The sequence below is a fragment of the Corvus moneduloides genome, chromosome 1 (genome assembly GCF_009650955.1).
Source record: "Corvus moneduloides isolate bCorMon1 chromosome 1, bCorMon1.pri, whole genome shotgun sequence".
Classification (NCBI taxonomy): domain Eukaryota; kingdom Metazoa; phylum Chordata; class Aves; order Passeriformes; family Corvidae; genus Corvus; species Corvus moneduloides.
This window is the reverse complement of record NC_045476.1, coordinates 97,216,016-97,240,304: the sequence shown is the minus strand read 5'-3', so window position 1 is coordinate 97,240,304 and position 24,289 is coordinate 97,216,016. Positions and strand designations below refer to the sequence as shown.

The window sequence follows — 24,289 nt, the reverse complement described above, 5'->3', positions numbered from 1 at the left end:
GTCTTTATTCTTAGAGAGCTTCCATTCTGCATCTCTTGGAGCAGGGAGGCAGGGTAGTGAATGAAACTGTAGGTTCTTGCATTCCAATCTGTGTTGCTGATCCTTAGGAACAGACTGGTTTTTTAAAAGTGAAGGAAGACAGAAGGCAGCAACAGTACTTAAGAGGCTTTCCAAGTTTAAATTCTGGCTGGAGAGATACATGAAGCTGAGAAATTGGTAGAAATTAAAGGAAACACAACAGCATTGTTTATAGAGTGTCATGATTGCTGTAAGCATATGAATTGTGTATACTAGGTTGGTTGAATGATACCCAATAACAGCTAATAATGTCTAACAAAGGCTGTCTTATTTTTACTTACAGACAGGTACAATGGATATTTATTCTTTTGGATGAGAAAAGTTGCTGTTAGCCCCCTGACATGAAAACACTTCTGGTGGTACAAAGCTTGGGTCCTTGCTCCTTCGCTTTTGTTTGACCAGATGGAAGAGTGCTACCAGAGGTACACACACACAAGGAAGGGCAGCCAACAGCACACAGATGGCCTGTACCCAAGGTGGATAAACCTTCTCTTCTTTCCTGGGGAAGCCTTCCTGTGGAGATAAAAAAAGCAAGCAAAAGAAATAATTGGTAGGTACACTTAGATTTTGCTATAATTGCTATTTTCTTACACTGTTTAAGTAAGGGTAACAAAAGTTTTATTCTCAGTCTACGGTAGCATTCAGTAGCTGTGTCCTCTGCAAACCTTTCTTTTGTGTGTAGAGACAGCTGTAAATGTTTTACAGTTTCAAAGATGTGTAGCTGGAATTGTGACACATTCCTGGGGATATGGGGATGGCCCAAAGTGTTATCAAACCGTCACCCGCTCTTGGTTAAACTGTGTTCATCCTTGTACTCAAAGCTTACCTGGTTTCAGCAATTACTGAGCATGTTCTTTGTCAAATAGGAAAGATATATATCAGAGATTTTGAGGGAATGATGATAAAGCAATTTCTGCAAGTCTGTGGCTATGAGTTTATTTGGGATGATAGATACTTGATGGCATTTGTGGGAGACACTGCTGCTGTGTAATCCTCATATAGTTTAAGACCAGAATTGATCTTCAAACCTCTACACAGGGTGTATTTGAGAGGGATCAAAGAAACTGCAGTTGATGTGAGACAGTGACATCCAGATCAAATGTTCTCAGCATGGACATGCCTTTGTTGCTGAATTAACCAACATTGTTCTCAGACACTGCCTTCCTCCCTCCCTGTCTGCCTGTCAAAAGTACACCAGGGTCCCAGTGATACTGGTCTAAAGCTCTGCTCAGGCATTTGTTCTACCTGTGAACCCCCTGTAGGTATGGAATGTCTGTGACACATTTCACTTCAACACTTCTGAGCATCACACACATCCGTAAGAAATACGGAGCATGGAATATGTGGGACACCTCGAGAAGAGACAGTTTTATTATGTGTAACCTCTTTGCACACCTGAGCCTTCTCATTCTGAGCACTACATCACTTCAGACTGCATTCTAAGCAGTAGATAACAATGATCTTAAAGGATCTGGTAAGGGAGGAAAATAGGTAATTCTTGCTTTTATTAGAAGTTCTGAAAATATTTGAGAACATACATATTTAGGGTTCCAGGCTGTGTAGCTTGGAGGCTTCTGCATCTGAAGAGTAACAAAGGCCATGAAGACAGTTAGCAGGAGCAGAGGGCTAATAAATCTCCATGTGATGTGCCAGTAGAGATTGAGTTTTCGTCCAGTCATCCATTCCACATCTTCACTGAACCTTGTAAAAGAAGGCATGTTTATGATAATGTCATATCTAAAGTAGTAACAGTTTCCTTTTTTTATAATTTTCTGTAAGATGGAAACCAGCACTGTTAAATCTTTTCTATTCCATACCATTCTTTAATAACTTACTACTCGCTTGAGTAAATAATAATATCATTCAAGTAGGTCTTTATTGATCCATACCAGAGATGAATGACCAATTTACATTGGCAGTTTAATTACCTGAGCACCTAGTCTAAGGTTTTTAAGCATAAATAAATGATGATAATATTGCAGTAGTTCTGTAAACTATTCAGATAGTTAAAATAAAAAGACAAAATTGCCAAGGAAACAAACATAGCATGTTAGGAAAAAGTCTCAGTTAACCAGCACCAAATCAAATCAGGTCAGGGGCAAAATTACTGCAACCTGAGTTTCATTTATGTCTTAAGAGAAAAAAATTCCATAACTTCCCAACATACCTTTTAATTTTATAGATGTATGCAACTCCAGTCACTTCAAAGAAAGCGATGACTAGAAGAGGCACTGAGCCTGCATATCTGTCAAAAATGTCAATCCAGTAACTCCCTGAACCCAGTGTAAAACACAGAGCAATGAGGAAGCTAATTAGACATATTATACCTGAAGGAAAAAAGATATCTTTGTTACTGGAGTACTGAACTTGGTAGGTTTATTTTTGTTCTGAATTACTGTGTTCTTGTTCTAATAATTTTCATTCCCTCTCCCTCTATGGAGTTACAACAAGCTGTTTTCTCCTTAGAGGAGCTAATACCACTTCCCAAACTCAGTTTTCCCCTGTGTGTTGGCCAAGAGGCACCACTGTTGCAGGAGGAAGGCATTCATGTGACTCAGAGCATCCTTCAGTTGTTCATGCTTCCTTCCATCAGACAGCCTGGGCTGCGCTGTGCTGTGTCCCAGTGTTAATTTTTGACTGATGTAATGAGTTTCAAGTGCCTCATTTCTGTGCAGCCATAGGCTCAAAGCACAGGCAGGTGGCACCTTGGAAGTGTAATGACTCCCTGGATTTCTGCCCCCATTTCCTCAAAGAGCCCAGAGCTACAAATGTGTGTGTCCCTTATGTTCCAGCATGTATCATTCGGGTTTCAGCACACTTCAGCCAGTTCCTCTTTAGCTAAGATTTAGATCTGGGGTAATTGAGAGAAAAAGTGGAGAGGAAAGAAGGGAATAAAGGTATTGCTGGACACATGCATGGGCTACATGTCTTTCTAACGTGTTGCTAATTGCTTCTAACTCTGAGATGGCCTTTGGTTCATTTTTGTAAAATGTTGGCTCCAGACTTGTTTTTTTTTTTTTGAAGTTCACAATTGGAAGATCAATTTAAAAATAATATTGGTACCTCATGAAGTTGGGAATAAATTTGTTTCTACATGAAAATTTGTAAAATTAGGGATACAATTTAGATGCCCCAGGAAGACTCTACAAAAGGCACAACAGCAATATTTCCCATAAGGATTTAAAAGGGCACATTTCAGAACTATTAATCCATTACTTGCAACTGCCAGAGATTTTTCTGGACCAGTTTCACGGTAGGATCTCTCAGACTCTCATTGAGCCTGGTTCTTAAGGAGCAGGTTTCGTTCAGTAACCGTCTCTCGTTGAAAAGATTCCAGTTTTGGTGCCAGAACAGGATCATACACCTTCATCCCTCATTTTTCAAGTGGTAATTTTCTCCTTGGTCATGTTCACAGTAAATATGAAACTGTAGCAGCATAAACCTGGATGAAATAGGGGTGAATGACCCCTCTTACAGTGGTAAGTTTAAGAGCAGGTGGTTATGGCAGCTGACGTCACTGGGTGCCTTAAAGCGATTTGTATCAGTGTCAAAGGCTTAGGGGAAGACAAGGCTTGTCCTGATGTCTGCAACAGCTAAGAGTGAACTTGACTCCAGGACTAGCAATTTAACAAGCTTTCTCAGAGTGAAACAGCTTGATTTGCAATCTAATAAAAATGGCAAAGGCAATATAATACTGTCACCTGACAGCTTCTGCCATAACTGCTACCTCATCTCTCAGCTTATCTTCTGCAAACACAATCCACTGCCCTTACTTACACTGTGAGATTAAGCTGAATTAACCCTACAAATTATTAATTCCTCTATGATACTAATTAAGCAGTTAGTAGTTTGTGCATCTCTAAGGAAGCCAGCTGCTTTGAACAAAGCAAATACCTTACCAGATAGTAGCTCTTTTGGTGCTGATTTAGGTATAATTCGAAGCTCCAGAAGAGGAGTGAAGACACCCTCAATGTTTCCAAACATGGAAGAAAGGCCCAAACTGAACAACATTATGAAAAACAGGATGGCCCAGGCCTGGGAGCCTGGCATGAGGATGATAGCTTGAGTGAAAACAATGAAAGCCAAGCCAGTTCCTGAGACGCTCTGCAGAATTCACAAACAGATAGATAAAAATACACATTACAATGTCTTTTCTTGGGTATAAAGTAATTATAACACACAGCTGTCCTTCTCTTCAGTCAAGGATGCCTGGGGCCTCTGTGGCAGCCAGCAGTTGAGAAAATGGGCAGTGGGGAGTTTGATTTTAAATATTCTACTAGAGATATCTAGGCTATCATAGAGCAGAATTTTAGCCTGCACAGAGAGATGGGTCCATTGTAAAGCAGATCAGAGTGATGTGATTGTAATAGCAATTGTTTTGCTAATGCTATCTTAAGTGTGTTTTTTAAAAATCTATGGTGTAGTAGCTGCTGGAAAGAAAGTGGTGTAAATAAGAATAGGATTACCACTCTTAACACCAAGAGAATTGGTGAATCATTGATCTCAAAACCCCCCATAGCTTCCAAGGCAGAAAAGACTAATAGAAAAAAAGCCACTTTCAACCAAATTTCTTTTGATTTAGTCTCCCAAGGACAAGGATATTTAAATGTAAGCATTGAAAAATGCTAATGTTGCTATAATTTGGAAGTAAAATATTTCAAGCTGTAAATGAGAGATGGGTGCCATCAAAAGAAGTGAGGCAAAAGAAACTGACTTGTGCCAGGGCTGGAATGTTGTCCTTGGATTTCTCCATCATGTGAGTAAAATAGCCTATTTTACCATCATTGTGTGTTAAGCGTGTCGTGCATTAGCACACTCTGACTGCTCCGAACAGGATCACTGGAGCAAGTAGAATGAGGTAGGACAAGTAAACAGAGAAGAAACATCTGTGTTTAGTGGTAGGGAAAATGTTTTAGGAGGGTTGGAAAATAAGGAGAGGAAGAAGATTGTGATGTATTTTGGTGGCAAACAGTATACATTGTAATAGGTTTTTTGATACTTTCCTAAATACAGATTTAGGAGATTCCCGTTCAGCTTCCATTTTTTATCATCTTTCATCTAGATGTGTTCCCCCTATTAGGTTTATTTCTGTAAACCAAACTAGGACTGAATCTAGTTCCCATGGTAGACTTCTGGTGGGAGCACCCTTGAAGATAAGTTTTGTGATAATAACATGTAATTTTGTTTGCCATAACAGACAGTTACACATGCAGACTATCCTACAGCAGTATTGTTATTTCAAATGTTGAGAAGTTGATTTGTTGCATGATTATGTGTAATATATCATTGCATGTAGAACAGAGTACATGTACTTACAAGAAAAAGGAAGATACCAATCCTGCTGCATAACTTTGTTTAAAGATTACTGATTGAAAGCACTTACGGTACCTGATCAAGAAATTCTTGAAGATTACAGCTTTTCAGTTTGAGTCCAGCAATTTTTTCTGGATATGATGAATTCAGAAAACTAATCCAGGATGTATAGTTCTGTCGCATGATGCTTTCTTCTGGAAGATCAAATTCATTGATGATACTGATAATATTCCTGCCAGAGAAGCCAACATATCATTAGTTTAAAAGTTTGCAGATGATTTGGCTGGAAAAGCTATGCCATGTATTCAGATGTTACTCAAAAGTTGTGTTTACTTTCTGTGCTGCTATTTACAATATAAGGGAAAATACTAGTTGACAGCTTATATATAAAGTAGTAGAAAATATTCAGACTATTTAATGTTGTCTCTTTCAGACAAAAACTCCAAGTCCTTTGTGCAGATGCAGTCTGTAAAACATTTTTGTTTTATCAGGTCTCCAGACCATTTCCACTACTTGTATTAATAACTTAGGGAATCTGGTGAAACAGAAAAAGGTGGTGTTTTTTTACTTCTAATGTTAACCTGAGAGTAAAGTGAAAACCTTGATGCACTACTTGGAATGGGTTGTTTTATAATTTGTCTTTCTTACAAATGACCATCCTTGACTCAGTGCCATAGTACTTTATATTTTTACATTAAACTTCTCCATACAGATGCTTTTCCTTTCTAAAGAAAATAAATCCTCTAAATGCATGTTTTTCAAATAACACATTATCACGTTATCTATTTAGGCAGTGAAACCACAGTGTAACTTTGGGAACACAACTTTCTCACCTGTCCAAGCAGTCCCAGTAGGCTGTGGTTGCTTTAAACCCCAAAACAGAAAAGACTGGGATGGAAGCATAGAGGGATGTCATGCTGTTCACAATTGCTACTGTCACAGCATCCTTTTCACAGTCATTTCTAGAGATAGCATTCAAACAAGTGAAGTGATTAAAAAAGGTAGGTTTTTTATCTGTGATTCAGTTATTTCTGCAAAGTTGTTCTTTTTTTTCTTTAAATTTCTTCTCTCCCTCCTTCCCCGCCCCCCCCCCCCCCGCCCCGCTTCTGTTAGAAAATCTACCGCACCTTCTGGAAAGACAGATCCTTTTCCAAAGATCCTTTAGAAAAATTAAGGAAAGAGTTTTGAAAATTTAAAGAAATTGCACAAAATGCAGCAAGAATTTAGCCAGCTTATAAAAGTTGTAGTTCTACTTACTTTGTTGGATTGTAGCTCGCGAATGCAATAAGCCCTCCAAAAGCCAAAGAGAGAGAGAAGAAAATCTGTGTAGCTGCATCAAGCCATACACGGGGATTTTTCAAAGTGTTCAGCTGAAATAATTGGAAAAAACGCATGTATTAGGCTTAAACTAAAACTTCATTTTCTCTTGCAATTCTTATAGCTCATCTCTTATTTCACTTCTGAAATTTTGAGTTGTGTTGCCATCTAAATACTCTGAAAATGGAAATAGGTACTAAACAGGTCAGTAAAACAGGTGTTTTCAAGGATATCATTGAAGCTATTTAAATGTGTGCAACAATTATAGAATCTTTTTTATTGTGTACCTCTTCTGTCTGATGATAAAAACGTGGTTCTAAATGATAGACACTAAGAACACAATAGGGACAATACATTACATTCTTCCTCAATTTCTTTCTTTTATTTAACTCACATACTTGGTAGCCTACAGTTAAAGCATATTATCTTCCTAAAGCTATATAAACAAATACTAAACTGTAATTGTTTTAAGACAGAAAGTGATTCTATAGCTTTTAAAATTTGCTTAAAAAATAATTCAATAAAAACAACTAAAAGCCCAAGCAGACAAGAAGAGAAGTCTCATTAGAACAGCACCTGAGATTCAAAGTGCTGCGAAAACAGCAATAAAAGATAAAAAGGCAACATAGGAAATACAAGGGAAAAGGAGAAACTGAAAGTGAAATTTGAATTTTGATGTAAGGACAATGTGATACAGGAGGTTAACAAACAATGATTGTTGGATTACAGAGAATGTTAAGCAGTTTTAAATAGCTGCACTAAGGAATCTTGCCATTGAAATCAATAAAAAAGAGAGAAAACATAAATAATGCACAAAATGTAAATGTGATCAATAAATATTACTTTCCTGCAGAAATTACAAAGTAGTGTGTTATATTCATACCCTACCAGGTGAATTGCTTTCTGATCCATTATCAAGGAAGGGGAATAGAAATGTTAAGAGTGTTTTAAAAGCCACATCGTTCAAAAGTGATACTGGGGCTGTAGAGTATTTTCACTTTGTTTTACAACAGTCTGAGTCAAATCTGCATCCGAGCCATGCAGGATGACTTGTGTGTTTTGTGTCTGTGTGCCTGTGCTAGTCATGCTAGTCCATAACTGGGAACGTCTGTACGAGTGAGAGGCACGTATCCCAAAAGACCACTCATAGCATTTTGGGTTTCTCTGAAGCTGCCTGAGCTTGAAGAGCAAGAATAATGGGTCCACCTCAGTGTGGATGAATGCAGGCAATGCCACTACTGCAGGTGCTCTCTCCACAGGGATTACCAGTGTTTGACCCCAGCAGAACTGGTGTCACCTTTTGTACAACACAACACAGCAAGCAGATACGTGGAAGCATTGCTGGCTGAAATGCTTCAGCAAAGGCAAACCCTTCTAGAGGTTTGTTTTGAAAGATCATAGTCAAGCCCTCAAAGACCAGAGTGCTCACTTGACAGGACCTTGTGCAGGTTCTGTTGCAGTGCAGAAACTTGGCATTCGTGTGGCTGTGTGGCCTTCACACTTCGATTAAGTGCTGCCAAGTCAGGTGGTGCTGACACATGCGTCTCCTAAAAGTCTGGCTTTCTGACTGGGGAACTTTGGCAAATGAGTCTGGAGGTAGTTTAGACTGGTACTAGGTAGAGTGCATTTATTGGCTCCAAAAGATACAAATCAACCCCCAAACTTGAAAGATAAGGGGCATGCAAGCATGTCATGGCAATGTCATTATCTGGTCTTCAGCAAATTATTGAAAGTGTTATTTTATATTCATATGGCATGCAGATTTTATAAGCATATCTTCAGAAGAAAAAATGTGCTGATGCCAGAAACATGTAGATGAAGATATACAGTCAGAGTGTTAATGAATGAACAGGGGAGTAAGGAGGAAAGGAAGTATAATTGCTCCCTCATGAGTGGTAAGGTGTCTGATTTCTTGAATACGTGAAGCACAGAATTAAAAATTACTGGGGTCCCTGTGATGTGTAATTTTGGTGTAAAAACACCTGATGCTTTTGCCATAAGCAAGTGGCCAACACGCAATACTGCACTTAAGGTAGTGTTTTTGTTCTCCTTAATACCAGAAACAATATGGACGGACCAGATACCTTGAAAGGTGCTTTAACTGTCCATGTATAGTAACATACCATAACTGCAAAAGAGGGGAAAGTTACAAATTGTCTCTGTGAATAGAGGATTTGAGGCCTGTGCTGCCTTTTTTTTTCTTGGCCATTCTCACTGCTTGTTAAATAGCTGTTGAATTCTGGGCACAGGCAGCAGTTGCCCAGCCAAGTTCTTGGAATTGTGCATTGACAGAGAACCCCCAAATATTTACGGTCTCTGAAGCTCTTTCAAATGTGAAAGAGACTGGAGAAGGAGACATTTGTATTCCTTGGGTGACACAGGTGTCCACTGAAGCTGAACCATGCAGACTGTTGCTGATGTTTGTTGGAATCTCTTTTCTGCTGCCTCTGGTTATTTACTTTTCCAAAAACCTTTCCAAAAGTCTGTTCCAGCTCCTCTGTGGCATCATTGTTGTAGAACTTCTGCTTTCCTCTCAGGTGTCACTTCAGGATTTTTTTGTTTTCTTGGCAGCTTCATTTTCCAAGTAACCAAGAATTTTGAGAAGGTGAGTAAATCATCAGACTTCTCTGTCTGAAAGTCAATGAAAAGAAGTAGTCATTATTTGGCCTAAAATTTAGGGTGTGAAAGTGTGTTAGATGGCACAAGCTGATTATATATTTCTGCATGAAAATAAAACCATCGCCTTGCATAATTAAAATTTGTATTCATGCTATTATTACTTGTGGTACTTATTAACAAGAACTAAAATACAAATTTGGAAAGTGAAAAAAACTTTAAAAATTGTGGTTTAGAAAAAAATAATTAAATTCAGTTGGGTGATTATGATGTTGAAACTGGATAAGATGGTATTTTTTGTGCAAGATAGTATTTTCTTTCACAGATGTTCAAAAGCAACACTGAGGTGTCACAGTTACCAGATAGTGAATGTGGCAGCTGTTACAGAGAACTACAATTTCTGCTACACTGCAGAGTTAGAAAGAAGTTGGAAAATACTGCCTCCAATTAGGGAAGGATGTCAAGAAGGTTGATTTTATTTATTTTAAAAGTAAGCTGAAACAGACAGTAGGTGATCTAATTCTTACTTTATTTTGCTAAAACTTTTCCTGCAAAAAGACAGGAAAATAAGAAGAAAACAGCACACACTTAAGAAATATGCTTTACAGTTTTGTAAACTGATGTGGCCTGGGTGGGCCAAGTAAATCTGTGCCAAAAAACCTAACAGCCCTCCTGTACAACTCACTTTGGTACATCCCTGTGGAGAAGTGTAAAAGAAGAACAGGTGTTTGCTCACAGCAGGGGTGGGAATAGGCCAACAGCAAAGGCAGTACTGGTGCTGCACACTTGTGGGGTAGGGGGACAAAGAGAGGAGGGCACTGTTGAAGCTGTGTGCTTACTGTCCTTTTGAAGTCCTTGAAGTGCAACAATCCTCCATAGCAATTGGTAGGTTAGTTGAACAAAGCCATCTCTGTCTTACACTAACTTTCTGTGCAATACCAACACCAATAGCAGATACCACTTACCAGGCTGTTTCACCTGCTTTTCCACATTTGTAGATAAGAGCATCACTAAAACCATCTTCAGATGTCCTTTCAAGGATGTCCCCAGGATCTGCTTCCTCAAACCAGTTAACCATCAGCTGCTGGTTGACTGCAGGTAGATTTTCATTCTGACTTCTGTAGCCAGTGTACAAATCCATCTGTCTCTTTTACGATGATCTGCTCCTCCTCAGCACTGCAATACCTCCAGGCTTTGTGAGTACACATAAATCTACTTTTCATCATTCAGTTCAGGATCACTGCAAACCAAGTCCCAGAGATGCCTGAGCTCTTCCAGAGAAACCCGACATCTCGGCTGAGACCAGAGCACAACAGGCCAAGGTGTGTTCTATTTGTCTTGCCTGAGCTGCTTTTTTCCCTAAGACATTGCACCAAGCTCTTACTGTCCTGGCTGGGCCCTGCAAAAATGCAAGCGTATGTCCTGATTTCCTGTAAAAACCAAGCTTGTCCTTCTTGAGTTCTGACAGCATTTACATGGATGCGTGTGCCACTGGGCGTGCAGCAGGAGGGATAAAAAGGTGTCTCATCTGAGCCTTCTCTTGCTCTTCTACCTTTCCAGCCTGGCATATAAAGCATTTCTGAGCTTCTTGGCTTTTGTTTTCTTCAATGTCTGTGTTCTTGTTGTAGGAAAGGAAAGGGAAAAACCCAGTGCTCCTGTGTTTGAAGCACTGCTGTGGCTGCAGAGGCAGTGGATGCTTGAGAATGTGTCAGTGGGTGCTGCTTTTCCTCTACACCCACCACTTTATGGAGCTTTTTAGCCATGAAGGCAGAGTTGTGAGGAGCCTACAGTGGATAGCAACCACTTAGTGGGACAGTTTGACTTTGCATTTGGGAATGCTGCCAAGGACAGTGTAGAAAAAGTCCTGAAATGGCCAGCATGTGGAGGGATCTGGAACTCCTGTCCATATGGGAGGATTAGAAAAATGGCAGAGAGGCTGTTCTCCAGCAGTTCTGTCTTTTAGGAAGAGATATGGGGAAGGGGAGAAAATCCTACTATGAAGAAACAGGGGCAGGAGAAAATGACTTCCAACCTTCCAAAAAAAAATCACTTTACAGTGTAATTCCTCAGTCATTCTCCTTGTGAATTCTTAAAAGACTAAAGCTGTGTAAATTCTGTAGCAGTGGCAGGGAAATCCCATCTTTCTCATGTACTTGTGAAGTACGTCAGTTTCACTTACACGTTCAAGACTGAGGCACCCATACTATTCTTATCATTAATTTTCCAGTATTTTCTGATATGCTTACTACTGAACTGTTAAATTCTTTGCTGCTTCTTGTCTTGTGAAAATATATTAAGATACTAAGTCACTTCATCTCAGAAAAAGAGCTTAGCTGAGCTCTTGAATAGACATCTAAACCAGGAGTTGTTGGAAAATGAGCATATAGTATGAAATCTGAGGGGGAGTACAAGGAAAAATATTTCTAATACTTACATTAGGGGTGAAGAGGTAAAGCAGACCGTCAGTGGCTCCTGGTAGAGTGAGTCCTTGAATAAGGAATATAGTCAGGACCAGGTATGGAAATATTGCTGTTACATAAATTGCCTAAAGTAAGGAGCCAGAAGACAGACAGTTACTGGCAATAACTTCAATAAATCCTATTTCAGTTATTGCAACATACAATCCTAATAATATTAGATCAGACAGCTACAGATGAATATGGCCATCTTTCAAATAAGCAGGGTGTACTTTTACAGAATATATTTGTAGCAAAATGGCTCTTAAAACTGTGTGAGGGAAGTCTGGTAGGGCAGAAGTTTTTGTGGTGGGAAAGGAGAGAAGCATCATTTGAAGCCACCTGCACTGCTGTTCTCACTTCGTTGGATAAGGAGCACGCTGACTGGTGCTAGTGTGGTAAATGGGGAAGGCTTTCCTTGTGGTAAAAACTCAGTATCTGGAGGGCAAGGTTTCAAAGTGTGGGATAATCACTTCTCTACCCTTTCCATACCTTTCCCGTGGTTTCAATTCCTCGGATGGTGCAGAGATAGACAATTGCCCAGCAAGTCCCCAAGCACAAAATGAGCCACCACTGTAACGTGCCACTCTCAGCAATATCAGGTGTTATGTTCAAAGTTTTCCTGTACCAAAAATAATTTACTGCGGTGCTTTCATAACATTCTTCATTGAACCCTGAAAAAAAAAAAGTGGCAAGTGTTAGAATAAACTGTGGGCTGCAAAATCAAATACAGAGATGGACTTTCTGCAGTGTCTGTAATGTGCAGCAAGACAAACTCTCACAGCAAGCTGAGACTCTGCGACTTCCATGAGACCTTCACCAGAGTATCACCAGCATTTTATACAGGGATAACTTCCTAATTCGAAACAGTGTCATAGTGCAAGGTAAAATCTAAATTAATTGCAGTGAAAACTGAAATTTTTTAGCTGTATGGCTGCAAGTTGGTGGAGCCATAACAAACTTCAGGCACCTGAGGATACATCTAAGCCCAGGCTCCCCTGGCCGTGTCATGGCCCTGTGGTGGGGAAAGACCCAGGCATTGGCTTCTTTGGTTTGAGTTTCCGGGACTTCTGTGAACAGGAACTTTAGGCATCTGCATCCAGGGGAGTGGGCATTCCACAGCCAGGCTCTGTGCCTGAAGAAAGAGGAACTGGGAACATGGCATACACCACAACCTGTGATGTCTAATTGTCTTCCTACTCTGGAACAGTCCTAAGGCCTCCAAAAGAAAGTTTAATTCTGCTGTGTTTCGGGTTTTTTTCTTAGCCTTTTACTCAGATGATATTTCTTGCTGTACCCTGGAACTTGTTCTCTCTCACACTCTAAAAAAAAATTTGAAAAATAGTTTTAAAAACCTGAGGCATTCTTCCTTATCCTGCTTACATACACTGTCTTACTTCTGTCTTACTAAAGGTTTTGTAATGGATAACAGGACTTGTTCTTTATTTTATTTCCCGTTTTGAAGTCAAACAAAAGGACTCATGGACTTTCTGGCTATTGCTGTTCCTGTGAGGATGATGAATTTGAGTAGGCTGTCATGACTCTTGTACCTTTTTAACAGGAAATCAAACCAGGACTTGTGCACAACTCAGGACCAAATAAAGTGTGGCTTCTCAGAGTTTCTTGATTAGCCCAGAGTCTGATGTTTGTGATCCTCCTTTTGCTAGCAGTTGTCATGGAGGTGTACTTACCTGTTCTGTTTTCATTTAGAGGACAAACACTCCAAGGAAGAGGTTCTTGGAAGGAGTTTATGAAATACCACATCACCCAGGTTAAAACAGTGTTGTAGTATAAGCTCACCAGGACCGACACCATCCATGAACCAACTCCTGCAGAAAGCATAAGATCTCACTTCAGAAAAGCTTTGAAAAAAGTTATCAGTCAATCACAGAACTAGCTCTTAGAAGCTTGCATTTCCTATTTTTTCAAGATTTTCTTCTCCATCCCCCAACCCCATCCTGAGATTTTTCCCATGAAAGTTAGGCATTTGTGTTCTCAATAGCTAAACACTGGTGCACAATCCCCCAGATCACCAGCCTTGCTCTAGGAGTGCTGACACTCTCTCCTTACACAGAAGATTAAAGTTGAAATTGAAATCTTTGCTCTAGTATATAATCCGTTGTTTTCAACAATACCAGACAACTTTAATAGCAGAGGGCAAAAGAGACCAAATTTCTACAGTGTGCTGTCTGTAGCTGCATGAGACCACTCTTGTCCCAAATCATGCACCTATGCCCTACATTGGTAACTGTTTTGCTCCTGTGATGAGGAGGGAAGAATATAAACACCACCGTTTCTGCTTGCTTGCATTTTTGCAAAGGGAGTATGAACATGCCTAATTGTAGGAGATGGATTTAGCTGGAAGCCCCACCTGCTGCTTGGTATTTCTTCCTTGTTGCCCTCTGGTCCTCTTACCCACCCCTTCTCCTCCCACACAGGCCGACAGGCAGGGCTGTTAGTGCCAAGCCCATTTCAGGCACCTGCTTAAAGCAGGTCTTGATCCCGCAGGGCTGGCTGAAGCATCCAAAAGTTTCCCCTTGCCCTCCAGGCACAAGGGTATTGCCTCAACCAGTAGAGTCAATGCCTTAACCCCCTGATGGTGGCTGTTCTGGATCACTTTTTGCAGCCTGACAATGGACACAGGACACCCAGATGTGTTTTTTCATGTATTTGATAAATAGAAAAGAATTGGCAGTACAGGACTGCACACCTGTCTGTCTGCCATGTGGATTGTCCCTCGTGCCCAGCTGTGTTGATAAAGTCCCTTCAATAGCCCCACCCTCTTGTGGAGGGGAGCTTTCTCAGGTGCTTTGGACTCTCAGGATCCCTGATTTCCTGTCTTTCTGTCCTCCCTAGAGTCTGACTATTCATGGACAGAGAAGACTGGGTCCGGGAGAGGCTGTGAGGGAAGAGCAAGAAGCACTGTGGGCAGGCAGCTCTTGTATGGCACCAAGGTGTGGTTGGAATGGGGCAGCATTGAGTAGCAGAGCCCATGTTCATTAATCTCTCCACAGCAAAAGTTATTAGGTTGGCATTTCAGGCTCCTAAAATGAGCCTAAAATGTGCCTGGAGTAATGCCTGGTGAGAGCAATACAGAATTACAGAATCACAGAATGGTTTGGGTTGGAAGGGACACTAAAGATCACCTAGTCCTACCCCCCTGCCATAGACAAGGACATTTCAACTAGACCAGGTTGCTCAGAACCCCATCCAGCATGGCCTTGAATGTTTCCAGGGAAACCACCCCTCAATATCTCACCACCCTCATTGCAAAATATTTCTTTTTAATCCTAACACTCATTTCTTTTTATATCCTAAAAAACATCAGGCCCAGGTCTGTAGGAAGTGAGTGCTGGGTGGGAGCTGTCTGCAGTTCCTTGAGCTGGGACTGAAGAGATGTACCAACGCCTCCAAGGTAAGGAGAGATGGTGTTCCAGGCTCCGATGCTGCCCTTCCTCAGGCACTGCCCTAGGGCCAGCTCAAGATGTAGCAGTGGAATTCCTTCGAAGAGAAGAGCGATGAAGTATGGGATCAGGAAAGCCCCTGAAAAGACATTTAAGTGTGATTAAGCCACATGATTATCTGCATCTCACTGAAATTACTGGTTTATCACTAATCTGCTTTAAGAGCCTAACAAAATCCTTGTAGGATGTGTTGAGAGAGGGATCATTGCTAGGGACACCTACCAAGTAACAGCTGTTGCTGGTAATTTTGGTAGTGAAAATGGGGGAGGAGGGACTGGGATGCTTAGCGCTGCAGGACACTTCCCTCAGGCATTGCCACAGCCCTTTATAAGTAGTCTCACTATTTCAACCATTTCCCTTTCTTTTAAGCATCTTTTGTCCCCCTTCATAAAGCACAAGGGTTTGCCTGTCCCCTATACCCTCTGTTTTCTCTTCAGTGCATTGCTTCATTTCTTTTCTTAAAGCTCTCAGGCCTGTGCTCCTCTGTCCTGCACTGGAAAAACAGGATATTGTATACCCCAGGCTAGGTTATTGCATGAAGCTCAGCTCAGAGCACAAAGCCTCTGGCTAATGAAAAACTGAAAGCAAGGCTGAAGTTGTTCTCTGGGACATGTGAGCCATGAAACTTCTTTTCTTCCCAGTTTGTATCCTTTACGTCTTTTCTGTTTTCCTCACAACATGTCCCTTGGGCCAGAAGCAGCAGGTCCTGTTGGTTGCCTGTGGGAAGGGCCCAGTCCTACCAACAGCCTGGCTGGTTCCTGCTAAACTGTGTGCACTTTCCCCACCTTCCTTCAGAAGGGACACACATTTGGGTCTCCCTCCTTTTGCACAGATACTGATTTTTGTGAGAGCAGAAGTTTCATCAGTATGTTTATACCACCTGCCCAAACGTCCAATTAAATTGAAATGGTGGGATAGATTGAAGTGTGTTGCCATGACCAACAACCACTGTGACCACAAAGTCTCTTTTCTCCAGGGCAACAAAGACAGAAGTCCTGCCTCAGCCACCTCCCAGTCCTCCTACAAATATGTACAGATTCTGTGCTCCTTGTCTCTTTGTCAATAAACCTGCTTTGCCTCCAGACCTCATATCTGGGTCTGCTCAGCTCTGCTCTTCCAGCTCTGGAAACTTTCTTTATGCTATCCTGAGAGAGAGGTGGGGGAATTCATAAGGATTTCTGGTCTCCACCTGGGATGGCGCCTGGGTTCTGCAATCACTGGCTATTTAGAAAGGCTGGGCAGATAAAATCTAATCTCTTGAGCTAGTGTTGTATTTCAATAACTTTGCTACCTCTTGCTAGGTGCTGCAATAAATACATACAACACCCAGAATGTTGTTGGATGGTTTAGCCTTTTATCAAGGTATGCATTGGAACAAAAATCACAAAGCTCTTCTCGGCAAGGAACTCTTCCTTAACTGCCAAACCTGGAAATGAATGTCTCACCTTAAGATCGCTATTCTTAAAATGTTTTTAACTGAGAAGCAGATTTGAAAAAGGAATCTCACAGTTAATTCCCAGTATGTTAAATCCTCAGTTTGAGGTCCCTTCCAGAAGAACCCAGTAACGTCTTGCCTTGCTCAGTCCTGTGTTATGTTTCAAACCTGCTGCAGTATTCCTCTCTACAGGACACTTGAGGGTGCCAGCCCAGCCTTCCTGACAGTCTGATGCCTTGGACTGTCTCCTGGGAAGAGCAAAATACTGAGGCAAGTGACCAGAGCGCTGCAGTATGGAGCACTCTACTTCTTCATCCATCTGCCTGGCCCTCCAGCAGCTCTGGGCAGCAGCTGTCTCACTGCTATCCATGCTGAGCCCTTGCTAGCAGAGCACTCCGTAAGAGACCAACCTATCTCCCATATCATATCTCCTGGGAAATAACTGTGTAATAATTAGTGCAAACTGTTATCTCTCTCCCTTTTTCTGTTTGCTAGTTGAACCACTGGCAGCAGAGCATGTTTAGACATTCTGCTGATAAAAGCATGTTTACTTTGTGCTGACTTGTGTGTATCTTCAGGCATATTTACGGCATGGCAAAACATAATGTCACACTTAGAAAAAAAGTACTGGTTTTCCATGAGAATGATATGAAAGAATCTGCTATCTGCAAATAGGAAAATATGGCAAAAGAATGGGTTAACAAGAAATGGTTTATGAAGCTAATGTTTCTCAAACCTAATTCAAGTAAATGGCTTGTAGTGTAAAATAAGTTTTTAGTTATTCATTCCTTTGGACTACAGTATTTTTAGGCAAAAAGAAAAGAGGAAAAGAGCAGACAGTCTGCTGAAGCACTTGAAGCTTACTCTTTTCCACAATAAAATCCCCCACCTATAGAAAAACATGGAAAAACATTAACAGAAAGGTATCAGATATGGAATAGTGAGTAGGAACCCTCTAGCACTGTATAGTCGAGGGGTCTGTTTAAGAGATAGAGGAGGATGTGCCAGAAGGCCAAATTTAAGTACCGTTTTAAAAAAATGTCAAGAGAAATCTAACCATGGAGAAAGCAAGCAGAAAATCCAAGAAGCAGAGAACCTAAGACACAGTAGGTATCACAAACCAGAGCATTCAAACACAAGCACAGCAAAACCCCAGCAGAACCCATATGATGCTTAGCACAGGCACAGCAGAACTTTGTAGATTTGGCTTCCGTGGGGCATAGAAAAAGGAAACTTTAGCAGAAAAAAATCATAAAGCGCAAGTAACAAATTATCCTGTGTCTGCACATTCTACCTAAAAAAACCAAAAAACCAAAAATGTTTAGGGATTTTTTTTCTCTTGAAAAGTGAAAAAGGAAAATGATAGTGATGAAGCATTTTTAAGTACTTTAAAAGCCTGAAGAAATGCCCATAAAAATCAAAAGTATTGCCAAAGCATGATTTAGTTGCATCCCTGGGGTGCAATGTAGGAAAATTTTAGTCTACAACATTCCTTCTGTCAGAAAGACACTGAAGATTCATAAAGCATCCATCCTGCAAGTAGATACACGCAGTACTAAAAGTAGGTCAAGAGAAAAAAACCAAAACTCTTCAAAACTTACATGAGTTAAATGTTCTTTTGGAAGGAATCCTGCACAAGGATACCACAAAGCTATGGAACAATCCCCACGCACATGAGAAGGCACAGAAGGCCTACAAAAGCTTTTTCAAATAAGGCTGTCACCAACTGCAACTGCTGCACTACTGGTAAGCTGGTGTCATTAACGAGAGAGTCCCAAGTGATGAGGAGCACCAGTGTTTAGCACGATTGCTGAAGAGCCATTGGAGTGGAGACAGCTCCACAGTCATAGCAGTAGGCAAGAAAGGACCGGGTGCACTCGAGATACACAGAGGGCTTTTAGAACCTGACCCCTCGATTGCAATGCACAGGCAACTCAGGTCAGAAAAGCAACTGCCCAGCCATATCCAGCAAAATGACACTTGAAGGATACAGCCTTTGTTATATCACCTGCACATGGCAGTCTGGGTGGGAAGTGCATGAACCTCTAGGCAGCCTGTGGAGAGCTGCATGCACCACGGGACAGAGAGATCAGGAGACTCCGGAAGGAGTGCGGTGTAAAGTTGGTTCTCAGCAACCAGCAAAGCAGAGTGAAACAACCAGATTGGGTTTGTCACTTGGAAAGAGAGACCAGCAGACTGGACTAGTGGAAATGTAAAGCAGTTTGAAGTATCAGCCAGGTGACCTCCTAATCTACGTGTACCAAGACCAGCAGAAATCAATGGGCCTCAGTGAGAAGCAGAGAAGACCCAGTAGCTTTGCTTGATATTGGGATACTACATAAGACTTCCTAAATGGTGGGGAAAAACTTGCAAGAACTGATCCATGTGTTCAATCTTGCATCTTAACTGGTGCCTGTGGATCAGCTAGCAGAAGAAAAGCAAGTGACTTGAAATGATTATCTAAAGATGCAACAGCACTTGAAAGGCCAGAACATGAATAATAATTTTCCTTCAGATGGAGATTTAGGAATAGAAAAAAATAATTATAATAAAGACTGAAATGACCTGGAAAGTGGAAAAATAGTAATTTGGAAAAAAATACATCTGTAGAGTCTGAAAAATTCAGACAGCACCTCTCAACGTGATAAAATGCACCAAGCATTTGGAGATCCACTTCATCAGTTCTTTTGGTAAATAGGAATGGTGATGGGTGCACTTTTCCAAAAGACTGAGAACTTCAATGGCAAGATACCTGTGATAATTTATGCAGTTTTATGCAATAGGTGGTAACTACTTGTTCAGATACAAAGAAAAAGATATTAGCTATTGAAAGGGGATTTTCAGACCTGTCTGACTCTCTCCGTGGGAGTTCAGCTAAGCAGTGTAGGATAGTCAACACAGCAAGGAATCACATCAAGGCATCAGGTAGGAATAAAAGCAACTTAATCATGCTCAGCCCTCTCTCTAGAAAATAGCACTTCATGACCTCTTTTATGTCTTCTCCACATGCCTCAATATAGATGGAAATTATGAGCAACTCATATTTTATTTGTGCATTATGATGGCACTGATATTGCTTTGTAGGCCACATTACACGTCTTACTGACTCTGAAACTTGGCAGGGTTGAATTTCCCATGTAAATGACTATACCTCCTTGAGCAACAGTGAGGGAGCTAAGACCATGCCCAGAAGACCAAAGGGGCAATAGCCATTTCAAATGAAGATGGGTAACACCCAAAGATCACTCATAAAATAAGTTTGGTGAACTTCCCTGTGAAATGTGAAGGATGCAAGCAACCAGCACTCACATACAAGTATGCACTAACCTGAGCTGTAAAGGGCAATCAAATATAACAAATTTTGAAAGAATCAACTCCACATGTCACAGCTTTTCACCAAGGGTTCAAGCAGGGCATGTCAGCAAACCAGAAAATGAAGTTTGTTACTTTCTGTAACCCAATTTTTCTGTCAGAGAGTGAACTGTTCTGCTCTTCCCAACGTAATAGGTTTGTTTGAGTTGGTTTTGGTTTGTTTTTGTTGGGTTTTTTTTGGTTTTTTTTTTTTTACAGTGTCTTCCAGTTACACATTTTGTTCCTCTTAGGTTTTGTTTTCCTTTTGAGGACACAGTGAACCAGGCATTTCACAGCACGTTGTAGTTAAAATTTGAGCAAAAGGTCAGGTAGGCTGTGGGTTATGAAAGTCTCTAAATGGTTGTCCCAGAAGTAAACAGTTGTCCCTTTTTAGCGTGACTGTAGTGTTTATGTGTATTTATTTTCCTAGAAAGAAACTGTGTTTTATATTAAAGATATTTTTCAGTCATTTTATAGGCTCAGGCACTACACACATTATTAATACCCGTGGGTTAAGCAAGCAGGTATATATATGACATATATATATATATATTTATAAATATATATACTAGTTATAATCAAAAGCCCACTGCAGTCATTTCTAGTTAGAACTGGGTTGGTTTCTCTTAAGTATACTCATATGTATGACTTGTTAGTGTCTCAGTTTTAAGTGACAAACTCTATACTGGGCTATTTAGAGACTTCTTTTCAGTCCCAGTTACCTGGGAACATTTGTGTTTGTCTCCACTGACTGTGGCAAACAACCTTCATACCCATTAGTCATGAAAGGTAAATAACTAACTTAACTCAGGCAATAAATCCAAATAATCAGTAACGGCAGCAGGTGATAAATGTCAGCAGAACTGATATTATATTAGATCTGAGTTACTGAGTAACGCTAATGTGCGATGAATCAGGGCCAGAGGTCTGATGGGAACAGCTGACATGAGACAAATACACAAGCCCTTGTTTTCATCTCTCGTTTTTGAAGAGATGCAGAAACGAGGATATCACCTACCCCAGCAGCCATTCAGCCTTCAAGCATGTTTATGCCATATCCATACCTGGTTTCACCATGCTTGTAATTATGGCTGCAGGTGTAAAGCCATGGTGCCTCTCAGGGCTTCCAGTTAAACACAGTGCTGCTGGTCTCTCCCTTGTGCACATCTTTACATGCACACATGCAGGATTTATGCTCCAGTGCCCCTGAAAATCTATTGGGCTTTTGCACCTGAGCAGAAAATGCAGCTGCCTTATGCGCTGATGTAAATGCAGGAACTCTGTCTTCTCAGTGATCTTCATAACTCTTTTCCATAATTTCATAACAACTTTGCCAATGCCAGCTTTCTAGGATAACTTATTCACAAACCCCAGAGCACCCTGTTACAGAGCCCATCCTGCTACTGAGCTCTTCTAACCATATATTGAAGCCCAGTGACCAAACACTGGCCGCACATCCATATGTTGACCTTAATTCACCACTGTCTTGTGCCACTCCTGGTGGTGATGCAAAGTAGCTGTTTGCCACTAGTGAGTCTGGTGGCTATTTTAAACTGGTTTTTCACTGGCAGCATTACTACTCAGGGAGCAAAGGAGCAATACAGCCCTCATCCCTGCAGCATTTTCCTGTTTTTATTACCTTTAAACCTGCTCTACCCCCTGTCTTTTTTGTCCCTACAAGTTCAAATAGAGTTTTGGAGCTGGATATGCAAGCAAGCAGACTTTCTGAGCACTGTTTTGTCCATAAGATAGGTCACCTCCTTGCAGTTGGTCTCATGCTTCTCTTGGGGTGGTGAGGTCTGTAGGGTAGGGATGCAGGGGACCCCAGAAGGGAGGATGGAGGGCAGAGATCAAACCTCAGGAGCAGATGAGCATCACTGTCTTCCGAAGTGAGGCTGGGATCTGAAGATGTTGAAACACCACTGGCCACAGCTGGCCACAGAGAAGCAACCATTGGTGCTTCACAGGAAAGTGTGATAGCCTTTTTATGGCCAGTAGAACAATATTTCATCTTAATCCCAATTTTGCACAAATTTTGTGCAGCCTCACGCAGCTGGTGGCTCCAGAGGCTGCTCTGTGCAATGAGATGTGTGGAGGAGCTGCATCTTGCTATGGCCTTGCCTGGGAGTTTCAAACTTTCCACTGAACACTTTGTGTTAATCATTCATTACATTACAAAAATATCACATTATGTTTGCTTTATTATGTTATTTGTTAATCCTGAATGGTTTTTCCCTTGCTTTCCAAGATAGAAAGGCCACCTGGGTTGCTGTGGAATATTTGACCTAAAGCTCCTGCTCCAGAAGAACTTTTTCTTTGCAGGACTCATGCCATACGTGCTATGGGAATGTCTCTCTAAAGATGTTCATCATGTCTCATTAATGTCAGTATAATTAGTTGAACTGACAGGTTTTTTCCCAGTAATTCCCATGGACAAGTGCAGAGAAACTGTGCACTCATGACTTTCTAGCCACCCAGTTATGGCACTTTTCTGCAGGAGTTTCACTGGGTGTCACGTCTTGTAAATAAATAATGGGAACCATTAAGTGTCTTGGGAGGAATCTAACCTACTGGTTCTTGTCTTTTCTTATTTGTATTTGTATAACTGTAACTCTCAGCTGTTACGTATTCAGCCTTAAAAAGCTCCTTGCCACCAAAATAATTTCCATTTTCTTGTTTATACACTATGATAAACATACTCTTCAATTTTCAACTTCATCACCTAAATAGATTGAATTCTCAAGTTGTTTCTTGTCCCAGAAGTTTTCCAACCCTGGAATAATTGCTGGCACTTTTCTGCATTTTGTCTAATTTTTAAAGTTGACTTTGAAAAGTGGACTTTCAGAAAAAGTCAGAGGTTCAGAAGTTGTCTTACTGTAGGAAGCAGTATCTCTACCTACTTCCTAGTGCTCTGCCTATATCTGCCAAGATTCTTTCTCTTGATACAACCTGCTATAGCTCATTCATCAAGCTACTTACCAGAGTCCCTAAGTGGCTACTTCACTCTGAAACACCTTCCATTACAGGCAATATCCATTCTTGGTTCCTTAGATGATTGAAATATATGTAGTTCATCAAGTAATACAGACACCTTAGTAAAACAAACTTGGATGGGATAATATTTTCTGTCATTTGACAGTTTCTCCAGGTGTGAATTTTTGGTTTCTCAAATTAATTGCAAGATAACAAATTAAACTAGGCTGAAACAATTTGTTCACTCTTCTTTAGACAGCTTACCAGAAGATTTCAAAAGCTTTTGTGGTCAGTGAGTTTTCAAGTACTCTTTTCTGATCCATTTGTATTTACCAAATTGTCTGCTTCTAAAGCAATTCCTTGTGGAACTGCTGCCCAGGCACAGGCTTAGGCAGCTGTCCATGACACCTGGCAGGCTCCTGTTGCTGCTGCATCAGCTGAGCATTTTCAACAGCCTCACAGACAACCAAAAGCACAGTTTAGTTTTGTGCAGTGGCAGTTCCAGATGATGAGGTAGCTCCTAAGAGCATCAGAGGAGGGTGGGGAATGGCTCACTCACCATCCCAAAAGGACGTTCAGTGGCCATTTTTCTAGGGACCAGTTCCCTCAGGCCTCCCCAGGACTTCTCCTTAAGGTAGCCAGCTGCAGGTTCATTTTCCTGCTTTCATTGGGACTGTAGTAGCAGTATAAAAACTTTAACATTAACATAGATTTTCTCTATCATCAGTCTGGTCAGCATCAGCCTGGTCTTCCTAAATGAATGTATCATTTTATAATTAAATATACTTCTATAGAAAAAGCTAATTAACCGGTGCAAAACATTAATGAGAACTAGTGTTTTTTAAAAAGTGATATAACTGATATAAATGATGTAATTTCCATGCCCACCAGAAGTTAGTACAGTTGTATGAGAATTGCAGTTCAGTATTTTGGCAAAGCCTCGCTCCAACCTTACCGCCTCCGTGTATCTGACACAAGTATGGAAATCGCCACACGTTCCCCAAGCCAACAGCAAATCCGATACAGCTTAAAATATACTGGAACTTATTGTCCCACTTGGGTCTGCCATCTTCTTTAGGGATTTCAGGTGTTGCTGATAAATCTTTTGACATTTTAATGAAATATCCTTGGCTCCTTAGCCCCTTTCCCTAAAAATGGGAAGATGCATCGAAACCTGTCTCTCCTACAGGTTTTATGCGGGGTGACAGAAGGATCTTGGAAGAGGGGTGGAGCTTTCTTTTCATCTGATGCAAAGGATTGTGGCATTGCCAAGGCTGCAGTTTAAA

At 40.9% G+C, this 24,289-nt stretch overlaps 1 protein-coding gene across 1 annotated transcript; it reads right to left on the bottom strand.

The window, feature by feature from the left end:
* Nucleotides 1-378: 378 nt before the first annotated feature.
* LOC116449055 (sodium-dependent neutral amino acid transporter B(0)AT3-like) lies at nt 379-24,115 on the bottom strand. Its single transcript, XM_032120247.1, has 12 exons — nt 23,959-24,115; nt 15,183-15,323; nt 13,472-13,609; nt 12,273-12,454; nt 11,759-11,869; nt 6,649-6,761; nt 6,225-6,353; nt 5,467-5,623; nt 3,978-4,182; nt 2,246-2,405; nt 1,617-1,779; nt 379-591 (listed from the first exon to the last, which is right to left on the bottom strand). The coding sequence occupies exons 1-12, from the start codon at nt 24,113-24,115 to the stop codon at nt 379-381; spliced, it is 1,869 nt and encodes a 622-aa protein (XP_031976138.1).
* Between the last annotated feature and the right edge of the window lie 174 nt (nt 24,116-24,289).